The 25,661-nt window shown below is 37.6% G+C and overlaps 1 protein-coding gene across 2 annotated transcripts in view; it reads right to left on the bottom strand.

Moving 5' to 3' along the window:
- The window catches only part of CACNA2D3 (calcium voltage-gated channel auxiliary subunit alpha2delta 3), a 347,867-nt gene that overhangs the window by 252,313 nt on the left and 69,893 nt on the right, over nucleotides 1–25,661 (bottom strand). For both annotated transcript variants that reach the window (XM_026046033.1, XM_026046034.1), the window contains exon 3: nucleotides 20,202–20,318. In XM_026046033.1, the coding sequence (XP_025901818.1) occupies nucleotides 20,202–20,318 (117 nt within the window). The remainder of the gene's footprint in view (nucleotides 1–20,201; nucleotides 20,319–25,661) is intronic.

Here is a 25,661-nt window from a genome sequence, read left to right as displayed (position 1 = left end):
CATTTTGGAGACTCTGGAACAAGTCTTAATATCCAAGGAGGTTCACAGCCTCTCCTGATGTCTCTGCAGAGCCTCTATACAGAGTACCATGAGATTTGGTTTAAGGCCTTGATCTGCAGCAGTATAGTGCTTTATTTCTGCTTCAATTACATTATTAAATCTCTCAAAAGCCTTGGTTCTGACTGCTCGAGGTACCTCATCACAGGTCAAGGGCTGTTTCCATCTCTCTAATGAAAGGACACGGCACCACACACACTGTGCATCTTCAGTGCCACCAGTACTGCCCATCTCATGCCTGGATATAAGGAACTACCATGAACACAACAGTAATCTCGTACTAAAATATGGGTTCAGTCTAGCTAGTGATTTAATACAGTACTTAGGTGAACATGTATTTAAACATGCTTGCAAGGATGTAGTCTAAAATCCATGCAATCTTTCTGCTTGAGACCTGTCCAAACACAAAAAGAAATTTAAAAAAATGTAAAATACACGGCCAGATTTTTCTGCAAATCTTTAGCAAGATTATTATTTATCATCAGAWACCTTTTTACACTTATTGTTTAGAAAACCAGCTGTTTTTTGCTACAATTTATCTGTATACCTGGAAAGGAAAAATCTACTAATCTACCACGAATATTTGCCTAACTGGGTTATTTCTACACATTTCCTTGTGTTGACCGATGAACGCAGCAGCCTTCTCATCCAACATGCCAGATCATAACAGCGTCTCCAAACACTAAAATACTTAAAGCACAAGCTGCATCTGAAACAAGTAGTTCTTGCCCAGTAGTTCTAGTAGTTCTACYGGTGAAGGGTTCTTTTGCCATCGCTGCTCTTGCCTTCAAAACTGGTTATTTAACATTCCACTATCAAAATATAATTGTAGTCATGTTATCCTTCCCCTCTCAAATGCAGGGTTTCTTCCTCAATGTCTACTTAATGAGCAATTTTTATTATCAATGACAGCTAGATATAAATTATGGTTCACATATCTAACATTTTCTATAAATAAGRGAGCAGAGAATATCGGGGAGAAAGGCTGCCACCTCTTGGCAATTGTCTGCAACAAAACCTGTCTATTCTCTTATGTAAGTTCACRGTGTTTCTGTAAATAAATATTTTTTATTATATTACTTCATCAACTAACACACAGCAAGCACAGAGAAGAACAGAACACAAGGTCCAAGTGATGCCAACATGAAAAAAAAAAGAAAAAGGAAGAAAAAATACTTTGGGAATTGCAGTCTTAAACTCAAAGTTTTGAGAAATCAGAGCTAGATGTTTCCAGATGGTCATTGTGAATAGACAGCCATTGCACATTATGTGCTATACTGCAAAACCCATTAAAAATAAAGATGAAGGTACATATGCAATTTTTATGCACAACAAATTTCTTTCTACTGTTTAAACTTTAAAGCAGGTCTCTTTGTGCTAGGTGAGAAGATCTACAGACAATAAATATTTAAATAATTTGTAACTATCATAATGCAMGTAATATGTTACCATCGCTAATTGTGTCATTTCTCACTTTTTCAGCACTTGACTATGGAAAAAAAACTTAAGTTTTGGTTTATGCACMTTTCTTGCCATTGAAATAAAAGGAGTTGAAAAGGAAATAAGAACGGATCCCATCATATGGCCTGACAAAGGCACTTTCAATGTAAAGAACTGCAACCACTGATATTTTGCCTTGGAGCAAAGTCATTGATGCCAGCAAGACACAGGGAAAAGGATCTTTGGAAAAGGAGACACTGCTTGGCAAAGAAATGAGCTGCAGCCTGGACGCTTGCTGCCCACTCCCCTGCTAACAGCAGGGAGAAAGATAAGGAGTCGCACTTGGAGCCTCCCTGGAATYGTTCCACTATATTTGAAGTGATGTGCTAGAATATCAAGACAATACCAAGAAAAGACACAAGTACCAGCCAGGCTAAGCATATCCTTAGTGCCAATAAATAGGAGACTTCAATGACTCAGGAGAACTAACCTGATAGAGCAAGGCAAAAGTCTTATGAAGATACAGAAATGAAAAAAAAAAAAAATGAGCTTTTGGATTTTTATGGGGAATCACAAATCAAGGTAGAATTCTGTCATGGACAACGCAAGTATATGGAACAAATCCTTGGGGAATAACTAGGAAACAGTACGAGGCTTTAGAAGAGTACCTAAGGGCTTGAGAAAATAGTACCAAACTACAGACCATCACATATGCAAAAGAGGGTCAAAAGAGATAAGGAACATTGCCAGGCAAAGGATAACAGAGGGCTTTGGGAAACTGATGAGTTCGGATCAGATAGAAAAGAAATTTAATGCAAGAGAAATGACCTTGTGTAGACTGCAGATTATGAAAGATAGGCATAATACTGAAAGATTAATTTGCCAGGATATTAATATATGAAGGAATTATATTAATTTAAGGATTTAACACAAGAAAACAGACATATCTTTGTCGAAATAAATGCAATTATATAAATGTATTTCATTGAGCTCCTCAAGGCTGAAATTCAGAAAAGCAAAACAACCATCGGCCTTTTTCCAGACAGCTGGGTCATTTGTAGAAGAATCAAATTCTTCAGAGCATCAAGAGGCAATCAGACTATTGAGGAGCAACAAAAGCACCAGGTGTGAGTAATCTTGCTACTGAATTACCAAGAACAAGTGGGGATAAGGAAGTCAAAAAAAAATTGAGGCTATTTAGTTAAGAGTTTGGGAACATTTTTCAAACCTAAAATAGGTTATATATTGCATTGTAGGTTCAAAAAGTCCGGAGTATTTGGAAAAGTATTTAAATACATATTTGAGAAGTCCCCCAACAAATTAAACTTACAAACATGGCAAAAAATGCAAACTTTTTTTCTATATCATATTTGACTCAGAAATGAGCCTAACTTGTCTTTTCTTTTTATACTGTTGTAGAACTAAAAATATATTTGGAAGTGTCAGTTCTTCAAAATGAGTAGTATTGTGCTTCATGCTCAATGATGTTTAAAAGAACAAGCGACTAAAAGATATTTTCAGAGCTAATTGCTTTGTACACATTTACTCCTAGCAGTGTACAAAAATATTCTCTCAACCATCTTAAACTGTAGTATTAAATTCCTTTGACTTTTGAGTGGCAGTTGTTAGGTAAAAATATTGTTTAGATATGAAAATTAAGCCTTGAAAAGTTACATGGCTTTATCTGCTGAGATGTCTAACTATTTACCATCCCCAAACTAWTTTGAAGTCATTGTAGGAGTCCTTCACTTCTCAGTTCATTTAACAGATTTTACACAGATTTTATTCCATCTCAGTTAATATTGCTTAAAAACCACTATATGCTGTGAAATCCTTTCTTAAGGAGAAAACAAATAGAAACATTTCTAACCAACTTGAGTCTAAAGACTATCACCTTTAAATTATATCATGAAATATTGCACTGCTGGCATTATTTCATATTTTACATGGACAAAAATAATTACTGAGTATTGTGTTTGTATAGCATTGTATTCAAATGTTTTTTTTAAATTTCCCAAGTTCTTTTCAAATGATATTATTACTAATGAGATTCTGCAAGGCCTACAAGAAGAAGAGTTTACATGTGTTGATATTCTGTGCTTTGCAAAAAAATACAAAAGATATTACTAGGGAGTTAAACAGCTTAATTTCTTATATTCCTTATATTTCTCTAATTGCACACTTCAGACCAGCACTGGAATAGTACACTTTTAAAATTTGGTTGGAGGTCTACTTYGCTCCACAAACATTCTTATACCATCGTTCTCATACAGAAGGATTATCATCAGTACATTAAGTGCCAGCAGCACTTTAGGCTGTTACTTGTCACAAATAGGCCCTTCTCTTCCTTTCCCTAGAGAAGATACACATGCAGCAGCTTAAAGAAAAAAAAAAAGTAATGCTATTTAAGCTGGTTTTGCTTTTTATCTATAACTTCTTGGACTTTTTTTTCTTAACAAATATATTAACATCACATGCAGCAGAGAAAGTAAAGACAAAAAAAATTATACTTAGAGTATATTTTATATATATGTGTGTGTATATATATATATATATATAGAGAGAGAGAGAGAGAGAGAGAGAATATATTTCTACTATGTAGTATTCCTTGCACCACAGAAATGAAGCCATCATAGATGTTTTTTCCACTCAGGAACTACCTATTTCTTCACATTCATTTGCAATCCTAAACATGGCAGATACAAAAACCTATTTTTCCAGAGTCCACAACTTCAGCATTTGCTCAGGGATCCATCTGGGACTATATAGAGCAGAAGACAGATTCCACCACCCCAAAAGCTTGTAAGGAGAATACTACATGGTGAGCATCAACTACGATGTACGTTCGGCCCAGAAGTTGAACATTTCTTTACAGAATCCCATGTTGCAGCCAAGGAAACTGTTGGGCTCTGGGGCAGAGAGCACCAGACCAGAAGACAGAGCCATTTCTGGATGCGAGGCAGCTGGTGCATGGCTGTTGTGGCTATAGACAACTCGGACACAAAATTTGTGCCCAGCTAGAGGATGGCTCAGCTCCTGCGGTGGACACAGGGGTGCACATGGTTAGAGGCACACTGGCRTCTCTTGGGAGTGCTCTCTTAGTTTTCACTTCTATCATTTTGGTTCCCTAAGGAGCTAATAAGGAAATAAATAAAGCCTTCAGCAGCCAGTTCTGTCAGAGACATGGATATCCTCCCAATTACCTTCCCCTTGTCCTGGGAGCATTAACAGGGCACATGGGAGATCTCCCCCCCAGCCCAGCAGCACCGCCAGCCTCCAGGTTGACCTACTCCCCCTTCACACCATCACTGCCATGTCCATCTGCCTCAGAGTGCATATTTGGGAACTTCAAAGCCACTTGCACCCATCCTTTCATTGCAGAGAGGATCATCAAGTTTAATGTGCTACTGGATGACTGCAGAGAGCGAAAAACGAATCCAAACCAAGCACRTCCTTCCTTCATGGAGCTGAGAAGGGGTACTGCGCAATGGGGCAGGCGCTAAGGAAGCATATTCCTTGCTTATTAAAATATGGATGGGTTAATACTACCAATAAGCCTTCTCCAGTGGCATTCCTGGAATGACTAGCAGGCAGCAGCTCCAGCGTGGGAAGAGGCCACAGCTCCCCATGCTGTCCCCACGGTGGGTGGCTGCCGACCTGCACAGGGCACCACGCAGGGCTGGCCCTCATAGGGGCTGCCTCGTTACATTCCTCCTTGAAGTAATTAAACCAGGCAGAGTGGAATTTCAGCCTTGATGTTTGAGGTTTATTTCCAAATCCAAAGAAAATGAAGCTGAGAGATGCTGCACAYTCAGACCGGCGGATTTCACACAGCTTACCCCCAAATTAATAAACGCTTTGGCAGTATTCCCTTCTTTCTTAATTAACTCACTTCCACACAGAGTAGATTGGCATATCAAAATAAAGAATGTATCAAATGGTATTACTAGTTTTGCTGTTCTGCAGCTGCAGCAAGAGTTTCAGCTTTTCTAAAAGATCTCTACATTTCTGGGGTTGTTCTGAGGCAAATTTGATAGCATTTCCATAAGGTGGGGGAAGTGCTATACCTAATTTATTTCAGCTGCAATTCCTTTTCAAAGTATCTCTTTGAAGGTAGGACATGCAGCAGATTTGATATTCTCAGAACATATGCATCACTGCATATCTACTTTGCCTGACAGTTTAAGTGAGACATTTACATATTCTCTCTTGATTGCAATATTCCACATTTCACTAAGTCCCACAAAATCTCTTGCTGTCAACATTTCCCTCCTATTTCACATGGTACATATCCAGACACATCCTGAAATATAAGGATTGTCCACAGAGCAGAAATATTAGGTATTCCCCTACAGCAAAATTTGGATTAACTCCTAAAATGAAAAAAGACCCAAAACACTGCCTGGGGATCACTTTGCAACAATATCTTTTGCAATTACCAGGGGCAGATTTCTGGGAAAAATTGTTCCTTTATAACCTCTAGAAACTACCAGTGCTGATGAGCTGCACATACATCAAAACTGTAGAAAACAAACTACTCCTAAGGTTTAAAAACTGAATTTCATTTAAAACAGGGTAAAAAAAAATACTAGCTCTCATAAAAGTTTAGGTTGATTAAAAACTTAAGTATTTAGTGTGTGAAAGAGCATTAATGTTACTCATGTGAAGACCTTATACTTGGGCTTTACACCTTCTGGGACAATGGAGTTGATTTCTGGAAAAAAAGACACAGTCCCACAGAAGACACAGCAATTGATCAAATCTGAAGTTTTTCTAGCTTAACTAGTTTTCTGCATAGAAATCTAGCTCACTACTAGTAATCTCCTACAMGTCTGGGACAAAGAGACCAGAGACCTCTCTCCTCTTACCCCTGAGAGCAGTGACAAGCACTCAGGCCAAGTGGTCCATCTAGCTCAGCATTATATGTGTTTCCCAGCACAGTCAGGAGAAGAAATCCAGGGAAATGTTAAAGAGCCATCGCTCTTTAACACACATGGTAATTCTGGGTATAATTCCCCCCTTCTCCTCCATGCAGGTTCAGTTACAGCATTCAGCAGCAGCTACCTTCGGACATTAAGGCATTTGTAGCCCTTTATCACACTAAGGCAAAAGGTGGCAAGGCTCAGCACAGAACTGAAACCGACGACTGCACCCGACCAACATGGGCGAGGCTCTGAGGTCTGCAACACCATCAGCTGGACTCACCTCGATGGAGATGCCCAAGGTTCACGAGGAGCCGGCTGGCTGCCCACGCTGCCTGGAGACGCTGGCGACACCAGAGTGCAGCACTACAACCATCCATGGGATCGCACTTACACCACAGTGCCCTCCTAGAATCACCTACATTTCCAGAAAAATCCAGGTTCTGAGATTTCTAATTCTTTCCTTAAGTTTCAACTTAAATGAGAAATCTTAAAACTTAATTCTATAATTTTTTTTAACATTATAAATATCAAGCATCTGTAAGAGGGAAGCAATAACTTATTTTGAAATGGACGTTGCTCCAGCATTTTCTACTTTTAGAAAATACATTTAATTTTCTACCTTAACACAACTTTAAGACCTCACTTTTTTTTAATATTTGTGTCTTCTGCCTATTTCGACACCAAAAGCAATTAGAACAAAAATAGAAATTATGCTCTAGCATTAACACATAGGGAGTTGAAGCAGCAAAGGAAAATAAGGTACCATGAAGACAAACAAAGCACAGAAAAGGCTTTTCACAATGAACAAGAGAGATGGAGAACTCCCTTGCTATGGGTTAAGACACTGAAAAAAGAAATTGTAAAATAAATAGTTTCTGTCTCCCTTTTCCCCACAAGTTTGAATATACTGAAAACTGACGTTTGCAACAAGTTTGGAGGTATTTAGGAATGAAGAGAAATAGATCCTTTCCTGAAGGCTACAAATGCCCCCAATTAGCTGTCTTAGTAGAGCAGAGCTTTATTTTACTATGAAACTTCCTATATCTCTGAAAGGCCAAATTTATTTACCCTGGAATTTGCTAGGCCAGTGGAGCACCTATCTTCTCAGACACTGCCAAGTTATGATTCACTAAGCAGAGCCAAGGTTAGACCAAGATGCCAATAAAGATTCATTAAGTATGAAATACAGTATCAGCAGTGTCTTTGTAATGACCTGAACGCTAATTTTGGCTCAGAGTACTTGAAATCCCCAGTGAAAGAAAGGTAAAGTGCAGCAATTTAACAGCTTTAAACCACAAATGTGGTAACACATAAAACATTAAAGAGAAGACAGAGAGCTATATAAAAGTGAAAGACAAGCGATACACAAGTTTGCAACCTAAAGCAAAGTGTTTTACTTAGATTATCTGTCTATTCTAAAGAACAATTCATTTCCTTAGTTATTTTAATGTTATTATGTGACTACTATGTCAGAAGAATACATTAAAATTATTTGAATCACCTAATTCATATACCATACCACACCAATAAATTTAGACAATAGGGTTCAAAAGAGAAAAGAAACATTATTCCAGGAGTTCCACTTCAGGTTAATCACATAAGGAAAGCACAAAATAATTGTTATTTTGTGACAATGAATATATAATTCCAATGAGATGTGATATACAAAAATAAGAACAGTAATAATACAGTTCAGAAAAATAAAATTAGGCCCTGCTAAATATTAGGCAATACAATATTAATTTCATTAGACTTGCAATAGCAAAAATAACTTAGAAGSTTAATAAGTAGTCCAAGACTAAAGGAATCCACAAAAATAGCAGAAAAGCAGAGAAAGTTCTTCAAAAAGCAGTAAGTGTGTTGGCAGGGAATCAGCCAGAGCACAAAGGGATCTGCAAAGGAGGTGACAGACTGTGTAGTTAGAGTACAGAGCAAGTGAATTAATTACCTCAGAGCTCAGCACAAAAGCCATCAGGAATCAGTCTTTTGGATGAGAATGTGAGTGTGAAAACAGAGGGGAGAACTGAGGCAGTTAAATCATTTCTATGAACCTACAAAACAGTTGCAAGAGCTTCTAGCTTACACAAGACCATCAAGGCACTGATAACTCCTCCAGTGCAGATGTAGACTGCTATTTGGAATAGTTCGATAGTCCAAGCTATTTTAATAATTTATTGATCTTCCTTCTTACACACTCCAAATTACCCCCACTGTCTATTTAGGAAAAACAGCAAACAATTCTGTGAAGTGTTCACTTGATATAGCAGCATCACTAGGAGAGCAGGGAAGCCATCAAGTTTATTTCCACCACCTAGTCATGCCTTCCAAAGGAGGTCAGGGTATGGAAGCAAGGGGTGTAGGGGGAGAGTTTGAAAATGGTTACTCAAAGCCAGCAACAGAAGGCAAGGTATTGCTCATATCCTGACAGAGATGGAGATATGCTAGGAAAGGGTGAGGAGTATTTGATTACAGTTACGTTATAAAAACATTTTTCATGTTCTGTTGTAATTGATATTAACAGTGTTATATGGAACAAAGTAGAGTTTCAGTGACTTAAGAGAAAACTGGAAAACCCAAGGACCGTAGACTACTCTAAATTGACAGCAACTGYTATTATGTATATGTTTTTATGCTTAGGGCCCAAGTTGATTTGAATCCAATTTGAATTTGGAGGGACTTTTTGCTTCATTCTTAGCAATTTGAATTTCTCCTGAACAGTGTTTTGACTTTGCTCTAAGGCAGTGCCCTATTATCTGCATGCTCACTTGTGTCTTTGGGCAGAAAGGTTAAAGATTCAGCAAGTCCAGGTTAGGTAACACCATATCAACATTGATCTTGGCTCCGAGAACAGAACTGGGAGAAGACAAAAGCCAGAAATACGCAGGATTGAGTGCGATAAAATGCAATTTTCTAGTGAAAGATTATAATCATCTTTCAAAGAACCATACTGAACACTCAGCAAGATGCTTAGTCTTTCAAAAGCAAAGCATTCATCTAGAAATTTTTGGTCCACTTTTCAAGACTTTTCATTGAGTTACAAGACTGAGTCTAGGTTATCAGACAATAAAACCTTGACACAAGTGCCACAGCAAAGATGGTTTGGACTTGCTCTCCAGCAGTGCTCAACAGTGTATACTGAGGAAAAAACCTCAAACAGCACAAAGAAATTGTCTCTTTAGCAGGTCCTTCCAGCTTAAAGCAATCGGTGTTTTATGGGTTTGCTGTGCTAAAGGTTGCCTATCAGCATATCAATTAGCCACCTATGGACTTCTCTTTTATGAATTTGCCTAATTCCTTATTGAACTTCTGTCAGAAATAAGGATCAAGAGGCAAGTTAATTACTAGACTATGAGCATCAAATTATTTAAAAGCAAAAAAAAAAATCCTATTTCTTTATCCTATTTTCTTTAATGTTTCAGTGACATTTAAAGAGAAAATTACTTAATTCAAAAACCAAAGCAGTTTTTCCACTTTTATAAGTCAAAAACATTTGCATTAAAATGGGATAATTTAGTCATCTTAAAAACCCATCGTAAAAATACTATAGCAGTATTTTTCAAATAAAAGAAATAAAACCCCATAAATAACCATAAATGTAACAGAATTAAGATAAATGAAAGATTAATGACTCYAGAATCACTAATTTACTGGCACTCTGACAAAGTGCTAAATTACCCATCTTTCTGCAAAATATAGGAAATGAGTGATAAAAATATGATTTTCCTGATAAACTCCTTTTTTGAACATAATTAGAGTATTATGATATAAACCAATCTTGTTTCATTATGGATTTTACTCAAGTCCACTCAAGGACTTGAATCCCCTGATTGAGCAAATCTCAATAGGTACAAAAATAAATAAAAACACTTCCCCTTACACATAAGAACCAAAGAATTAATGCTCGAGCTCCCCCTAAGCTCCTCATACATGGGTACGAGATGCTGTTGCCCTTCGGGCATACGCCCTCTTGATCCTACACCACCAGCTCCGGTTGTCACTCACACACACACCCRTTTCCCCATACGTGTCTCATCCTGCTGCAGTCTTTTCCTCCAAATTGTCTCCTGTTCCACTACACTTGGCCTCCAGCAGGAAAATATTTACGCCTTTCACATTGGTTTGTGCATTTTTGTGCATAGAGAACACAAACTGTTTCCAAGATGAATCACTTCTGCTTGAAATACTTCATATTTCCTCAGCCTCCGCACYGCTAACAACTCAATCTCTACATATAAACCTGCACAATATCAATAGCAAGTCGAGAAAAATCATTAAAAGATTGCAATTATCAGATATCAAGACTGATCATTAAATGTTTTATAAYTTCATTAAACGTTAGAAAATTTTTAGATGAAGACAGATTACTAGATTGGTGCTCTTACTATCAATCATGGCATGGTATTATCCTTCTATTAAGTGCCTGGCATAAGAATAAACAACGTGATGGGAAGGAACAAAAGTAAAGATCAAGTGTAATATGAAGATACATGAAATCTTTTTAAGTGCAGAGTCTGATTTTTTTCCTGCAGTAGATTCACAGATCTACTACAGTACTGCTTGTTTCTCCAGTTCCACCTAGTTTTAAAAACACACTCACAGGTACAAGCAGTTATTTCCTTTTTCCTTGCCTATAATGTTTTCGGTGCAATTTTTTTTATACTACTGAAATGACCCTGCAGAACTACAGGGCACGATATTGTTCTATAACGTGCTTCAGTGATTGCTATAATTTAACCTTAATAACAAAAAAATGATTCATCAATAAAACTTCAATTTATAGTATTAGTTTAGAACTGTTTATTTCTTCCAAGCAACACTTTAAAAAAAATTTACTTAAACTGTCTGTCCCCATGGAGCACTTGCACAGCAGAGCCAAAAGCAGCAATTATCTGACAGACTCAGGCTACAAAGAAACATGTTTGCTGCAGGACAACATAGCTTTATCCACAATGGAGAGTGAAATGAGTTACACTTATATTTTATATAAAGTACCCATCTTTAGGACGGTGGTTGGAAAACAGATATGTAACTTTACTGCTCTTAAGGCAGATGCCCTTCATCTCTAGAGCCAGGCTCCTCTGCTGTTCTTTATGCAAGCCCTAATGCTACAGCAGAAACCTTTTAAATCCGCTTTTCTGTCTGCATGGAAAGAATTGTCTGGACACTTTCATGAAGCTCCACATTTAAACCATGTCTTTGGAAAGGATTTGAAATCTGGTATCAGATTGTTTTAAAGCATGTTTTAATCAATCAGTCCATCAACGCTAGCAACAGCACTACAGCATTTTCAGTATAGTTCTTCCCATCCCTTTCAGTATCCCTAAAGCTGGTTTATCTCTAGTGACAAGGACAAGAGCACCATCAGAAGCTGAGCATTAGAGATTTGAAGCTTCAGTGGATTTTTGCTGCTCCTGTGATGTTGCCCATCCATAATATCAAACCAGCAGCATGTTCATCTCTGAACCACATTCCTTGTGGCCAGAGATGAAAGTGTTTTTTTCTTCCCCAAGCCCTAGCAATTCAAGCTTCCAATATGAAATATTTACATTTCCATCAGAAATCTACTGTTCAAATTGAAGATATCAGCCTTGCACAGCCAATGTATACATGAAATCACTCCCATAGGATGAGACTGGAGAAGACACTAACCTTGGGTAGACTATAGTAGTGAAAACCAATGACTACAGTTAGACACACAACATTGGGCTTGCAGCACCGACTTTACACCAAGATCATCAGACATTTTCCAGTCTAACAGCTGGGCAGTTATTGAGAAGCCCCTACATCCACTCAAACTATTAAAGAGCTCAATATAGTCTTAAATCACCATTGCCACCTCTCTCCCTGAGCAATACAAGGCTGTTCATCATCAGATGCTACAACTTGTTCCTGCCTGTGCTTTGCTGTTACAAGGCAAAAGCTCTGCTGTTGAAACCTGCCAACCTGCAAGCGGCTCTAAGTACAACCTAGGATAGCGCCAGCATAATGCCAATGAACAAAACTCAAACCATTTCTTTCCTCATCAAAATGCCAAAAATGATTAGTTTTCATCTCTTAAGGTTCTAGCTACAGAATCAAATTTAGAATGTCATATTACATTTTAAATAGCTGTTAAAATACAGTTCAGAACAGAGCTGTCATACAAAACTTAACTCCGCAAAGGAGGAGAAAAAAAATGTTCAGCAGCCATTTCTGTGCAAACGGCATAAAACCCAGCACTGGGGGACCTGAAGTACCTCCTGACCCAACCATGGCATAAGTCAAGACAACCAGTCATCTCTGGACACTTGAGAGCTGTGTGTACAAACTGCAACCCACTTTAAAGTGTCAAGTAGCAGCATACACTGCACCCCAGAGAGCATGCTTAAAAGATTAGACTCCACAAGGGCTGTTCCATTAAACCCTTTTTAAACATGAAAGTCACACAGAGATGATCTTACCTCTCCTATCCAAAATAGAGATAAGTGACCATTTGACAAATCCCTTCAAAAAAGCCACCAGACGCCTCCTCAGTATACAGAAATTCAGCATTATTCTTGAGACAGCAGGAAACAACAGCCTTAGAAACCTGGAGTACCAACACRGGTCACCCAGATCTTGCACTGTGGCAGCATCGCACTGAAAGTACTTGAGAAGAGACTCAAGATTATATGAAAACCAAGCGCTAGGTGTGTCTTTCTAAAAGGTGGTTTCAGGATAGTCAGTTCATAATAAATATTAGTAAGCAATCTAAAGGCAAACTGAGGCAAAGTATTTTCACTTTTTTTTTTTAATTTAACATAAGGTTGGTATTTACAACATTTGTGAAGCATTGCTCTGTTCCTACAATGGATTTCATGATACATATTTAAAAGAGGACTCAAGTATTAGAATTGATACTGAACATGTGATAGTTGCACAGGAGGAGCTAAATAGCAAATATAAAACATTGCTATTTGAAGTAGCATGTAAAAGTCATACAATAAACACTGAGCTGGACAACATGACTGCTTTTGTCAAAATCACGGTGCTAATGAAAAATACTACGATATGCTAATACCCTGAACAGCGCTAAGAAAGAAAGATACAATTCTCCTACTGAAATCTTGAACTTCTTTATTCTTTTCTTCTTGCTGTGTAGAAAGCTATTTTATGTCGTTGATGATGAAGTTGGAAAGTTATGTACATTTGCAGTGAAATCTGATAAATGAATCATTCTGTCAAGTGGCTGGTTTGATTTTTCTCTCTGCCTGTATTTTCAGGTAAGTGCTATCTATTTGAATGCAGTATCCCTAAATATTTTTCACTATTACTAAAGATAAAAACCTTCACAGTCATCTCCAGCAGCAAATACTTGTAGATTTCCTCCACAAGTCTTCATCTCCCCCTCTTTTTCTTGAGAGTGTTTTTGCTAAATTTGACTTTCTAAAGAATTTCTCTAAATTCTGTAAAACCTGTCAGACTCTGTAGATTTTGGAGCTTTGAGCATCAGTTTGTTCTCCTGCACAAAAAGTATGACAGAGCTATAATGGAAGCCAAAATTGAAAGAGTGGTTCAACTACTCTTAAAAGAAGAAAAAAGAAAAAACCTTTCTGCAAGCTGCACCAGCCCAAYAGGAGCTCCAAATCTGCAGAACCATAAAAAAACGTATTCAGAAACTACTAGTTTCTGAATACTGTATATATAGATTATGTATGTAATCCCTTGGCATAAATACCTATTCCCAAATACCTCTCAATTCTTCTTAAAAATAAATCTAGGGAATTCTTTTCTTTTTCTAGTACAGGCCGATGCTTGGAGATCCAAAAGAACAAAATTACTCTGAGCAGAAGGGAGGTGGGGAAAAATGCTCATTTACAAATCCTCTTGGTTTACAGTCCTTAAAATGAATGCACACCTTAAACACTAAATATAAGATACGAGGCAGAGGTTAAAGAGCTCTCTAAAGGTCTATTTCCCTGGGGAAGTAGGACAGAAATTCAGTCTGTGGGGGAAAGGAGAGAAAATGTTTTTCAGTCCCACCACTACCAATTCAGAGAATAAGTTATTATGGTCTCAGCTGGATTTTAGGCCGTAGGAGCTGGATAAAGGTTGATCAATACACATAAGGTCCTTGTTACAATCCAGAGATGTCTATGGACAAAGCTCCTAAATTTCATACAACTGCAGCAGAAGTGAAGATTACCTGCCACACCAAAGGGCTACAGGGCAATGCCCAGGCTCTGCCATGCATGGGCAGCAGGGGTGGGAGAGAAGCTGGCTGCAAAGGACAGCAGGGGTTAGAGCACTCGTGGAGGGCTAAGGAGAAAAAATGGCCTCATCATCTAATACAAGGACATTTCTTATTTCTTTTGCTTGTCCCTTCAGAATTTATAGCAATATTTGTTCACAAATACGTACATTTGCAGAGAAGATGAAACGACTGGAATGCAAAGGAATGATACATGCTCTAGCTAACCCGCTCTAGAATAGGGTTAATACTTCATCTGAAGATTTTCGGTTTTGCATCTTTGGCAAAAGCAACCATTTAAATGGAGACTAAAGGCAGTAAAAGGAAGAAAAAAAGATCTCCTCTGCCTTTGAACGWCATTCAAGACGTGACTGTCAAGGGTTACATATTATGCTACTGAATACTCTGCGGACTGTCAGTGGGTTAATTAATCATCTTTTGATTTCCAGTGTAGTCTAATTTGCCAAAAATAAAGCTCTTAATACTTTCATACTGGGAATTCATCACTTCTGTATGAAAGACCAGTCAAATAGTGAGTAAAATTCAAATGACACCAGAAGTATCTTGCAACCATTAGAATTAAAATACTAAATGTGAATACAAAAATATTGCTGAAAACCTTTAATTTGTTGGGAGCAATTAAAACAATTATAACCATCTCCTTTTTATTCATTATGTCTTTATCCCGTCATTTGAAACTATTTATGGTGACACTGGGTTGATTCTCCATAATAACCCTTCCACCCACAAACATTTACTGTTCCTTCCCCCAGTATTTTTACAGATTTTATAGATATAATGATATGCTTTTTATTTTAATCTACTGATAAAAAATAACTTTGCTTGCAATATTAAAAATTTAAGAGATCAGACTAGCACAAGCTGAGCAGCAAAACTTCGAAGACCACATATTGATATTTTTCCTTCTTTCCAATTTTACAAATGCAAATTAGTTGAACAAGGGAATAGTGCAAATAGCAGAAATGCACTATCTGCAAACACTGACTTCAGCAAAGCAATACATTTTCAACTTCTATTATATGAATATGAAAAATAACATATTTCCTTTTCAGGAATGCCTTCCCAGTCTAATCCTGACCCAAGTGGTTAAAATGTGTGACAAAGAACACAGATCTAATAGGATGTAAAAGCAGACCGCTCCTTTCTTTAAGTCCTAGATCAGACTTTTAAGTCATGAACAGATCCCATTTTCCATAACACCTCAGCATAGCCACCCATCAAATAAAGGTGCCCCAGCACACACACTGCATCCCTCTCCAAGCAGCCTCCCCTCCGCTGCTGTCCACTGGCAGGACCTTCGTCAGGATTTAACCATGGGCAGAGTTGGCATCAGGCTCAAATGCAAACAGGGGGAGAAAGGTAATACCTTCTTGAGCCAAGAAGAAACTAGAAGAAATTTTTTTATGCTGTTAGACGAGATCATAAAACTTCCTTAAAAATCAGAACACATGAAAAATAACACTGGTTTAACATTGGAGTTGAGTCTTATAATTTGATTTCTGTGGTTACTCTTGCATCTGAGTTCAGTRACATCAATTTGAAATGACAATCTTCAAGAGAATGACTGAAACATCTCCTGGAATGCAAAGGTGTTTAAATAGGGACTAGGAAATAGGTATACTAAAGCATTTATTCTCAAAATCCAGGTCTACATGCTACTTCCAGTCAMTCACGAAATAAAAACCACTCTGCAACCTATGTTTCTGATCAAATGATGTGCCTGATCACACGTTACACACCAAGAATTAGTTGAGCATCAAATGCAACCAAAAAAAACAATAAACTACTCACAGGTAGTTTGTAAATAGAGGCTAGATGCATTGCATACATAATACAGTGTGAATTCTTAACTTTCAAAACCATATCTCTTATGAGCCCTAGAAAATATTCCTATGGATAAAAATACTTTGCCCATTTAGGAACTCTCACTCTCAGATTTAAATTACTAGTCATTGCCTCTAGATTCATCCAGCCAACTTCATTTTGCACTCATAAGCATATGAAATAGTTTTCTGTTATTATTAACAAAAAATTATTTACACCAGGGCACCAATTTATCAGTATTCTGCTTAACAATGTGTGGCTAAAGTACATGTAGTTAATATATTGCTTATATAGTTAGTATGGAGACATCAATAAATTGCCTATATAGCTGTTACACAAAAACCTAAATGTGTATGAATGTATGTAAATATATGTATGCACACATATATACATGCAGACACTAAARTCTACAAATGCATGTCTATAATCACAAACCTTTCAAAAACACACACTGCATTTTAATGCATATATAAACAATACCATCCTAATATAATCTCAAAACAACTCAAAGATTGGGGTAAAAAAAATCATTGGTTGAATAAAAAAAATGTTTCTCCCCATCATAAATGTTTGCTAAATGTAAATGCTACTACTTGGAAAATCGTTTCTCTGCATGTGGAACTTCAATGATAAAAAGCTTTGAAGTCCCAGGTTTCTCCAGATAAACCCCACTGGCTTACTGATGCATGAATGCACTGAAATTGAATTACTGTACAACAGCAATTACTTTTCACAGTACTGTTATAATGAGAATCAGCTCCACAATGAACAGCAGGTAGCTACAGTAGGAAAAAATCTTGTATTTGCATTTTCTGCTGCAGCAATGGTAGTTGCTTTAAAGAAACCAATCCTTAACACTTGATCTGCCATCTTACAAGCAAGCTAACTAGAATTTTTACAGGACTCTCTTTACTTGCAGAGGAATACTAAAAAAGCATCTAAGCACAACACCACTTTTAAGAACAACCTATATTCTATTAAAAAAGTGCTTTTCATTTTAATTTCTTCATTGCTCTTGTCATATGACCTTTCACTGATTTTTCCCACAGAGCTATTAAGAAAGCAACAAGTCAATAGTTTTAATTCCATCTCTTGTCTCCTGTTGGGTTTATGGTAGCCATTTGTTCCTGACCATAATGCCATTGCGTCCTATTCTCTTCAGTTCTCAAGTGTAACTGGAGATCCTGCACCACAAGACCTTCCCAAAGAAAACAACACAAAACAGAAAAAGAATACAGCTGGCTTGAACTCTGCCCAAGCACTTATGTACAACCCAAATCACYAATATCCAGGAGGAGCAATTGAAGGAATACCACAACTGACAATCAACTACCCAAGGCTCCCCAAGTGACTTTTTGGGTTTGGCTGTAAAGCTTAAACCACTGTTGAACAGCTCAGAAAATCTGCTTATTCTGCTTTAAGGGCTCCAAGATCTTGCCCAATGTGAACGTCATGGCCTTAATGATGGTAACTCTGCACTTGTCCTGACTTTAACCAAAAGTATATATCTGCACGATTAAATCAAATGCAGACTTCATTGGTTTTATCTTATATCATCGCACAAAAATCCCCAAACATCTGAAGTTGCCTGTCCARTAATCTGTTAAACTAGACAATATTAGGGATGAAATAGTTAAAATTTATAGAACTGATATCAATCTGATATAAATAGGGAACACTGAGGAAAAAGTTGCTTGCAAGGTTTCTATCAGTAAGCAGATGACAAAAGATTATATAATTGGTTTAGCACTTTCAGTTTTCCATTTATTTTATGTATCTGACAGCACAAAAATAGGACTTTCTGTGATAGGATAATTGCATACTGAAGGGTAATTCAAACAGGAGGATGAATATGATAAAAATCACATTGAACCAACTAATCACTGTGAAAAGTGATGAGACAGAAACATAAAAATTCAAGCCAGAATCTAAAGGGGGAAGAGAGAAGAGAGTTCAAGAGTGATTAGCAGTGGACAACAAGTTAATGTGTCTGAAGATACAAAGCAAAACAAAACACCAAAGGCCTTTCCAAGCTATTCTCTCTCTGTATTTCCAGMTCTCCCTTAATGATATTTTTTACAAATTCAATGATGTAATCTGTAGTGGTTTTCTAAATACTTGCCACAGATTGCTGCATCTGCTAAAAGATGATAATGTGTTGCTTAAGATGAATGACCTAAAATACTTCATATAAAAGTACAGATTCTAATGACTGCATAAAGCAAATGCACTAAGTGGTTAAGGATACCAGTTTGGGGTGACACGGGAACAGCACATATTGTTCTCGATATTTGGATCTGAAGCCTCTCAATAGATGCTCCAGTATTTCTAGGGCAGAGGGATATTTTGCATATTAGTCTTTCTTTGGTAGTTACCCAAATATTGCTTGCCAACCTACAGCAGTTCCTGGGTAGATCATTGAAAACAACTTAGCATTCAAGGGTTTGGTGCTCTTAAAACACGTTTCTCTCCAAAGTTTACGTCAAAATGCCATTGTCCTCTAGGAAGGAAAATGCAGCATTACTTTGTCTTAGATTTGGAAATGAGGTCTTAGCTCCGTATAAAATTCATATCTTGGGTCTCTTATCTCTCCAGATAGGAGAAAGTAAGCTGATGACATATGGCACAAAATCATTAAGGCACCAAAGAGTTTTGTATTTCCCAGAATATAAAATACTAGCAGTACAGGCAAATTAAAGTCTCAGGCTTTGAATTTACTATAGGAAAATGAAATTCATCCACTACAGAAGAAAAATTTTACTGGAATATAAATTAAGCAGTTCTATTTTAAAATGAGGTGACCTGTCCAAACCAAGTTTCTAGCTTCTTTGACAAAGATTAAAGAMAAACAAGACATAAACACATCAGGGATTCTGTATTTCAACCAGTATTTTGTGGCACTGAAAGCCTTCCTCACAGCATTACATACATGCTTTAACCTCACATAATTTTTATGTTCGTTTTTCTTAAAGCACAGTGGCCCATACCGGCCAACAATGCAATTTTAAAGGCCCACACAGTTCTATAAGCACCTCAAGCTCACGTTAGAAAATGATCAATGCAAAGCCATAACCAGCAGCTTTTCCTCTAAAAGACACATGATAAAATTAGTATTGTGGGGCTCTGTATTTTCTGTCTTTCTGTGCTCTTCCCTGCCAAGTGCACTCACTTTACAAGCTGAAATATGTTTTATTTCACTGTCAACCCAGAAGATTCAACCATAAAACACAGCCAATTTTTTTTCCTTTCTTTCACACCACCACTGAAAGTAAAGGGCAGTCAAAGGGTTTGGGATTTGGTTCCATTTTAGGTATCTGCATCTTTCTCACAATCTCACCTAAAGCATAACTATCGAACTCAAAAGATCTCTTCCAACATTACTTTTTACACTAGAGAGCAAAATAATCAAATCTTCCTTCATTTGATATCATCCAGTCTATCAGGTATTAATACAGAGCCAGATGTAGTCACCGCATTACACTGAACACAAGTGATACCTTACAACCCATGTGGGAAACCAGCAGTACCAACCTTGCTGCACACTGCTACATTTATCCAGTGATGATATAAATAATTTATATATATTCCATAGAGAATTGATCCAAAAATACTTCTGAAGTCTTGAGCATTTCCATTTCACCACCTTGAATCACTAATACAGCTATCAAAGCCTAATTTATACACTTACACTGCAGAATTAAATAGCAGATTGATGTGCTGCTTACCCGCACAGCTTCAGACTTTTTATGAAACATTTCTTCCATGTTCTTTGCCAGTTTTTTCACAAGCTGAAGGCCATCAATTTCTTCTATTGCAACATCCTTCTCATATTCTTTGTATTTCTGGAAGATAAAAAAAATAAAAGGGAAAGTTATTTGGGTGAATAATCTGAAATTTAGATGACTGATTCTTAGTTTCATGTTACACTTTCCCAGACCTTCTCCATTTATTTGTTGCTTATGTTGACTACCAGTGGGCTAGACTATGCCAAGACACTGTCACGGAGGTAGAACTACTGAGTTAGAATCAGAATCCTACTATGAAACATAGCAGAAAAATTGATCTCCTTCACACTAGGAAAAAAATAATWTTCCTAGTTTTGTTACTCTCACAGTAATTAATTCCCCCCTCTCAACTGAATGACAAAAAGTAGTGAAATATCCTAAGACAGTACATAAAACGTTTTAAAGTCAGTGACATACTTGGAAACCCACTGTGGCATCACAGCCTAGAATCCTGCTCCTCCTCCTCAGATTAATTCTTCTTGACATCTACTTCATGAGCTTAATTGTATTAATATTTATAAGCTTATCTAGATCTTCCTAATGCAATGAAAAATCCAAACAAACCAAGTCTGTAAACACAAGTCTGCAGCTGAATGCAAGCATAAATCTATGCTTTACACATTATGGGTAGGCATTATCTTACATTCTCTTCACAATATATGAAAAACTCCCAGACTAAGTATTCAAAATATAGGCAGAACATTTTTATCCTCTCGATTTTCAGCATGTCAACTTTTATTCTTTACCAGTATTTACAGTGAAGCTTATAAAAATTTAATGCACAAGAAAAGTACAATAGCATTCTTTGGAGTCAATCTTCAAAATCCTTAATACTGAGGACACTCCTCCCTGCCACGTCATCCCATTACAGCCAGTACTCTAAGAAAGGATGTTTTTCATTCTGATTGTTTCCTTATCTCCACTTTAACTACATACAAGTTGGGGTGAACTCACCCTTACTCGTTATCCATCTCTGAACTTCTTACCTGTTCTTTAATCATGTCTCCCTCATGATGAGAAAGACAAAGACATCTGAAAGCTTCTGCCAGCTTTCACCCTATAGGGGCTTTCACCCTACTGTACTGTATTACCTACTAAAGCATTTCTACCATTTCTAAGCTCAGCCTCAAATTCAGCTCTCCACACTGATAAAATGAACGGAAGATAGCACAGTGATTTGCYGAGAATAGAAAACTACTATTCTTTGACTGGAGCAAGTAGAAAAAGGCAGTAAAGAGCAAACAGGTAAATATGATTGTAAAATATATTAACTGCAGTAAGAACCATAATTTTAAAGCATTTCCAGTTAACTATGTTAAAGTCTGTACACATCTCATGGGATTCAAGTCAAGATTTCAAAGCAAGTGAAATAAATGGCACTGCCATGAACAACACTTATTATGTTATTAGGTCCAAGATTAAATTTTTTTAATCACTTATTTCAAGCCACAAAAAACAGATTCTGATAAAAAGTTTCCTTTTGAGATGAATTTTGAGTTCTTAGAAAACTTCTAAGATGCATCACTCCAAGACAGCTTTCAGATCATCGGATTCATTGATTCAAGCTCAGCCATCAAGTGAAGAATAGCAGGAGATTAGTCTCTGTGTTTGCTTGCAAACTGAGGCTAAAATATTCTCTAACCACAGAGAAAAGTGCTATCCGGCCTGTTCAGCTATGGTGGGAACATATTAAAAAGCCATACTTTGATTTCAAACAACAGGAGTTCTTGAGAATAACAAGAATATACATTCAAAATATATGGGGGTGATTTATGCACTGATAATTCCAGAATTTTGTAATTATGCTAGTTCATAATATATTTGTTTTTTCCTAATTTAAATACAAAAGTTCTGAAATATTGAAAGGAAATAGAAGATATTACTAATGTTCTAATCAAACAGACCACACATCTTGCACAAGGTCCATCTAGCCAAATGCTAAAACTCTGAAACAACCTTTTTAACAAACTATGAATATTTACTTGATCTCTAGGACCCTGGCAACCAGGACTTGTATTTAATAGCTATTTTACATCAACATTTCGTTGCCATAAAAACAGTTGTATTGCTTTTTCAGGCATCAGTGGAAGGATCCAAAACGGGAGAAATTATGTGGTTGGAAAGAACACTAGCTGGCTTTAGTATCCCTTTGCTCCAGAGACTGGGGTTAGAGGGAGGAAGTGCCAGCTTAATCTGTGCATATCTACACGTTTCCTCTGCAGTACTTCACGTGCACAAAGCTGGAAATTTAGATTCAGTCTAGAAATTTTTTTTTTTTTTATAAAGTGGTTATTACAAATAAAGAGACCTGAATTGCAGCACAGATGTAAAAGCAAAACCCCAACAAAACTGTAACAAAAGCATGGCAGAATTAACAGAGCCTCTTCCTTCCACTCCAGAGGCTGCCTGACCTCCAGGCTCTCATTATTTCCCCACCACTGGGTTTTACATTTTAAATTTGTTTTTAATTTAAATAAATTGGCTAAAGCAGGCCTGAACAAAGTTCATTCAAAATACATTTGAAAGACTTCTAAAATGTAATGATTTATTTTATTGTAATGTAATCTTGACAAAACAGCAGCTGTGCCAGTAGGGCTGCAATTAGGCAAAGTGCCACCGCCAAGAGCGGTGAGAAAAGCCTGGCTCTGGGTCAGCCCGACTGTATTCTGGACACAAACTGCCTCGTAGCTCTGCTATGCTGCACACCTCTTTGAAGCATTGCTTTCATTTTCCATTTTCCTACCACTGAAAATAAATCAAATGGTTGGTGCAATATTTCTTTCTAAAAAATGGGATCAACTCCCCTTATCTTCCAGTATTCCCAAATTTGTTGACAGCAGGAGAAACTCAATATTCTTACCTGTATTTCCAATAGTGATACATTTGTACTGTTAGCAAAGGTGAGAAAATTGCCTTAGCTCTGCTGTAAATAAGTGACTAGCAGCATGAAAACTTATGAAAAGTTAGAAGCACAGCTGAAACCCACTTTTGGGGAGTGGGTTGCTGATTGCCCAGAAGACTGAGTGGAAGCAACAAAGCAACTTTCCATCTGCCGCATTACAAACGTGTTTGAAGCACTGATGCTTTCCGTTAGCAAAATAATCAGCACTTGCTAAGAAATTCTCCACAGACAAGAACATTTATCATCTGAGAAGGCAGACACACAAAATGCATTATTTCTGCAGTATCTGTTTTGCCAGATCATTTCACACGAGCACCAGGGAAAGACGGGCAGTATTTCACTGTCAGAACATCTAATGTTGTTGCTGGGGGTAGAGGGCTTTTTTTTTTTTTTCCCCCCCCCCCGTAAACCACCTCCTCCCTGCCCCAAGGCCCCTGCGTGGCGAGGGGACATCTAGAATAGCGCACCACAAAGCCGCCTACGCAAAGCTCCAAAGCACTCAGCACAACTCAAATATTTGGCACTGAGGCATCAAAAGAAAAACACGCAGTCTGAGAGTAAGGCAGGAAAAGAAATAACTTCTCAGAGTGAGACACCTTCAGAAAAACACTGTATGTCAGCAATAGCTTGAATTTTTTTCTCAGAGGAYAAAATGTCATAGCTGTACGCGTTTATCTATTCCTATCCTTTCCTACTCAAGTCAAGATAATTGCTTTTATGCTGCTCTTTTCCTTTATCAAATAGATAAACATGCAATGAAATATTTTTAAAGGTTGCAAGCACCCAAACACCCTCGAAGACCAGTCTTGCAACAAGTCCAGGGATGCCGGCACATAGCTGAGCACTAACCCCTTTGTGATGACTGTTCCTCGAGTGATCTGCAGAGCCAGGCAGCTCCGCTGCCATCCAGACTCAAGGGGGATATTCAAGCCCAAACTCTTTCAGATGTTCAAATCTCTGCACTACAAACACAAAATGAGCTAACAGAAGCAAACGCTTTTCAGTAAATCCCATAGCTTTGATTTTAGTTACTATGCATTGCTTAGTAGAATGGCTGTGCTGTTCAATATGTTTTTAACTGCTTAAACTTGGCTCCGTTAACCCGCCACATGAGAACTGAGCATGATCCTCTTCAGCACAGAAGTGCTGGTCTGAAGCACGGCGCAAGTTCTTGTGTTATTGAAAGTACTTTAGTTCTACGTTGGAAATGTTCTAACAATGAAACGTATGCTAAAAGTTAATGCAATCTGCAGCTTAGAGTGGTTTTTTAGTTATAGAGACAAAAGCTACACTGRTCTTAAACCAAAGTCTGTCTCCATTTATTCTTAAAGCCTAAGCTTTTGATTTCTTTTAATAGGAAAGTTAACGTTAGCAAAGTATCCTGTGAGTTTTTATCTTAAGATCTTCTATGATGTAAAGATCGGAAGTGCGGTAATACATTGTATATTTACATATTAACAGCAATATATATTCTCACTAACACATTCTTTAAAACAACCTAAAAAAGCTTGTTCAGATTTTTCTCTTCTCATTTTAATATTTTTAATTGCATGCAATTAACCCTATTGAACAATATTTGCAACAAATCACATTTGTCCAGGGTGCTCGAAAAACTGGTTCTTTTTTTGAATTTTATCTTGCCTTTAATGGGAGTAAATCCTGACACCAGGATTTCTTTGCAGCACACCGACTACACAGTCACATTTTTGTGTGTGCCTTATGCCACGACTGCACTAGTAAACTTAATACTGCTCTCCAGGTGTGACCCTTTGCTTTCGAATCACAACTAGGAATATAAACCTGAGCTGACCAGGAAAAAACTCAGAGTCTTACAAGACAACATTTTTGGTTTTTTAAAGAAAAAAGTTGAAACTGATGTGACACACAGGGCAAAGAACCCAAYGCTCATGGTGCTGCTGCCGACATACTGGGACACTGCGCGGCCAAGAGCGCTGCGCTCATGAGACAGAGCAGCATTTCCCAGTAGAAGATTTAAAAATACTCAGCTCAGCCTCTAACTGCTCCACTAGAAGAGAAGCCTCACTAATTAAATATGCACTTTTGGATTAAAGCTGAATTTGAAGCCAAGGAAAAAGCAGGCTCCAGGATAATACATGTACATGGAAGGGAATGGGAGCTTTTCCACCGAGCAGAAGGGGACTCAGGTGGCACTGCCACAGCAGAAACAGCAAATGCATACAGGGTGCTCCCCTCGTTCACTCATCTGCGAAGCCTTTCTTTGGAAAAGATATCATATTTTTGGATGGGGGAATTGAGGCGAGGGTAAATTCAGTCACATGACAGCTCACGGCTACCAAGAACAGATCTCCTGGCTCCTCTTCAAGTKACCTGCCCAGCACATACCCACGCCTGCACTAGCTCCAGCTTGAGCTCTGTACAAAGAGGAGTCACAATTGCATATTTCTGCTCACCTTGACATGACAGCACTCCTTGATAATCAGAAGTTTGTGTTACATCACATTACACACTCCTATTAA

Source organism: Nothoprocta perdicaria, unplaced genomic scaffold (genome assembly GCF_003342845.1).
Source record: "Nothoprocta perdicaria isolate Ctin4 unplaced genomic scaffold, notPer1 scaffold_42, whole genome shotgun sequence".
Classification (NCBI taxonomy): Eukaryota; Metazoa; Chordata; class Aves; order Tinamiformes; family Tinamidae; genus Nothoprocta; species Nothoprocta perdicaria.
Note: the sequence above shows the minus strand (reverse complement) of the source record. Positions and strands in the feature narration are given on the sequence as shown.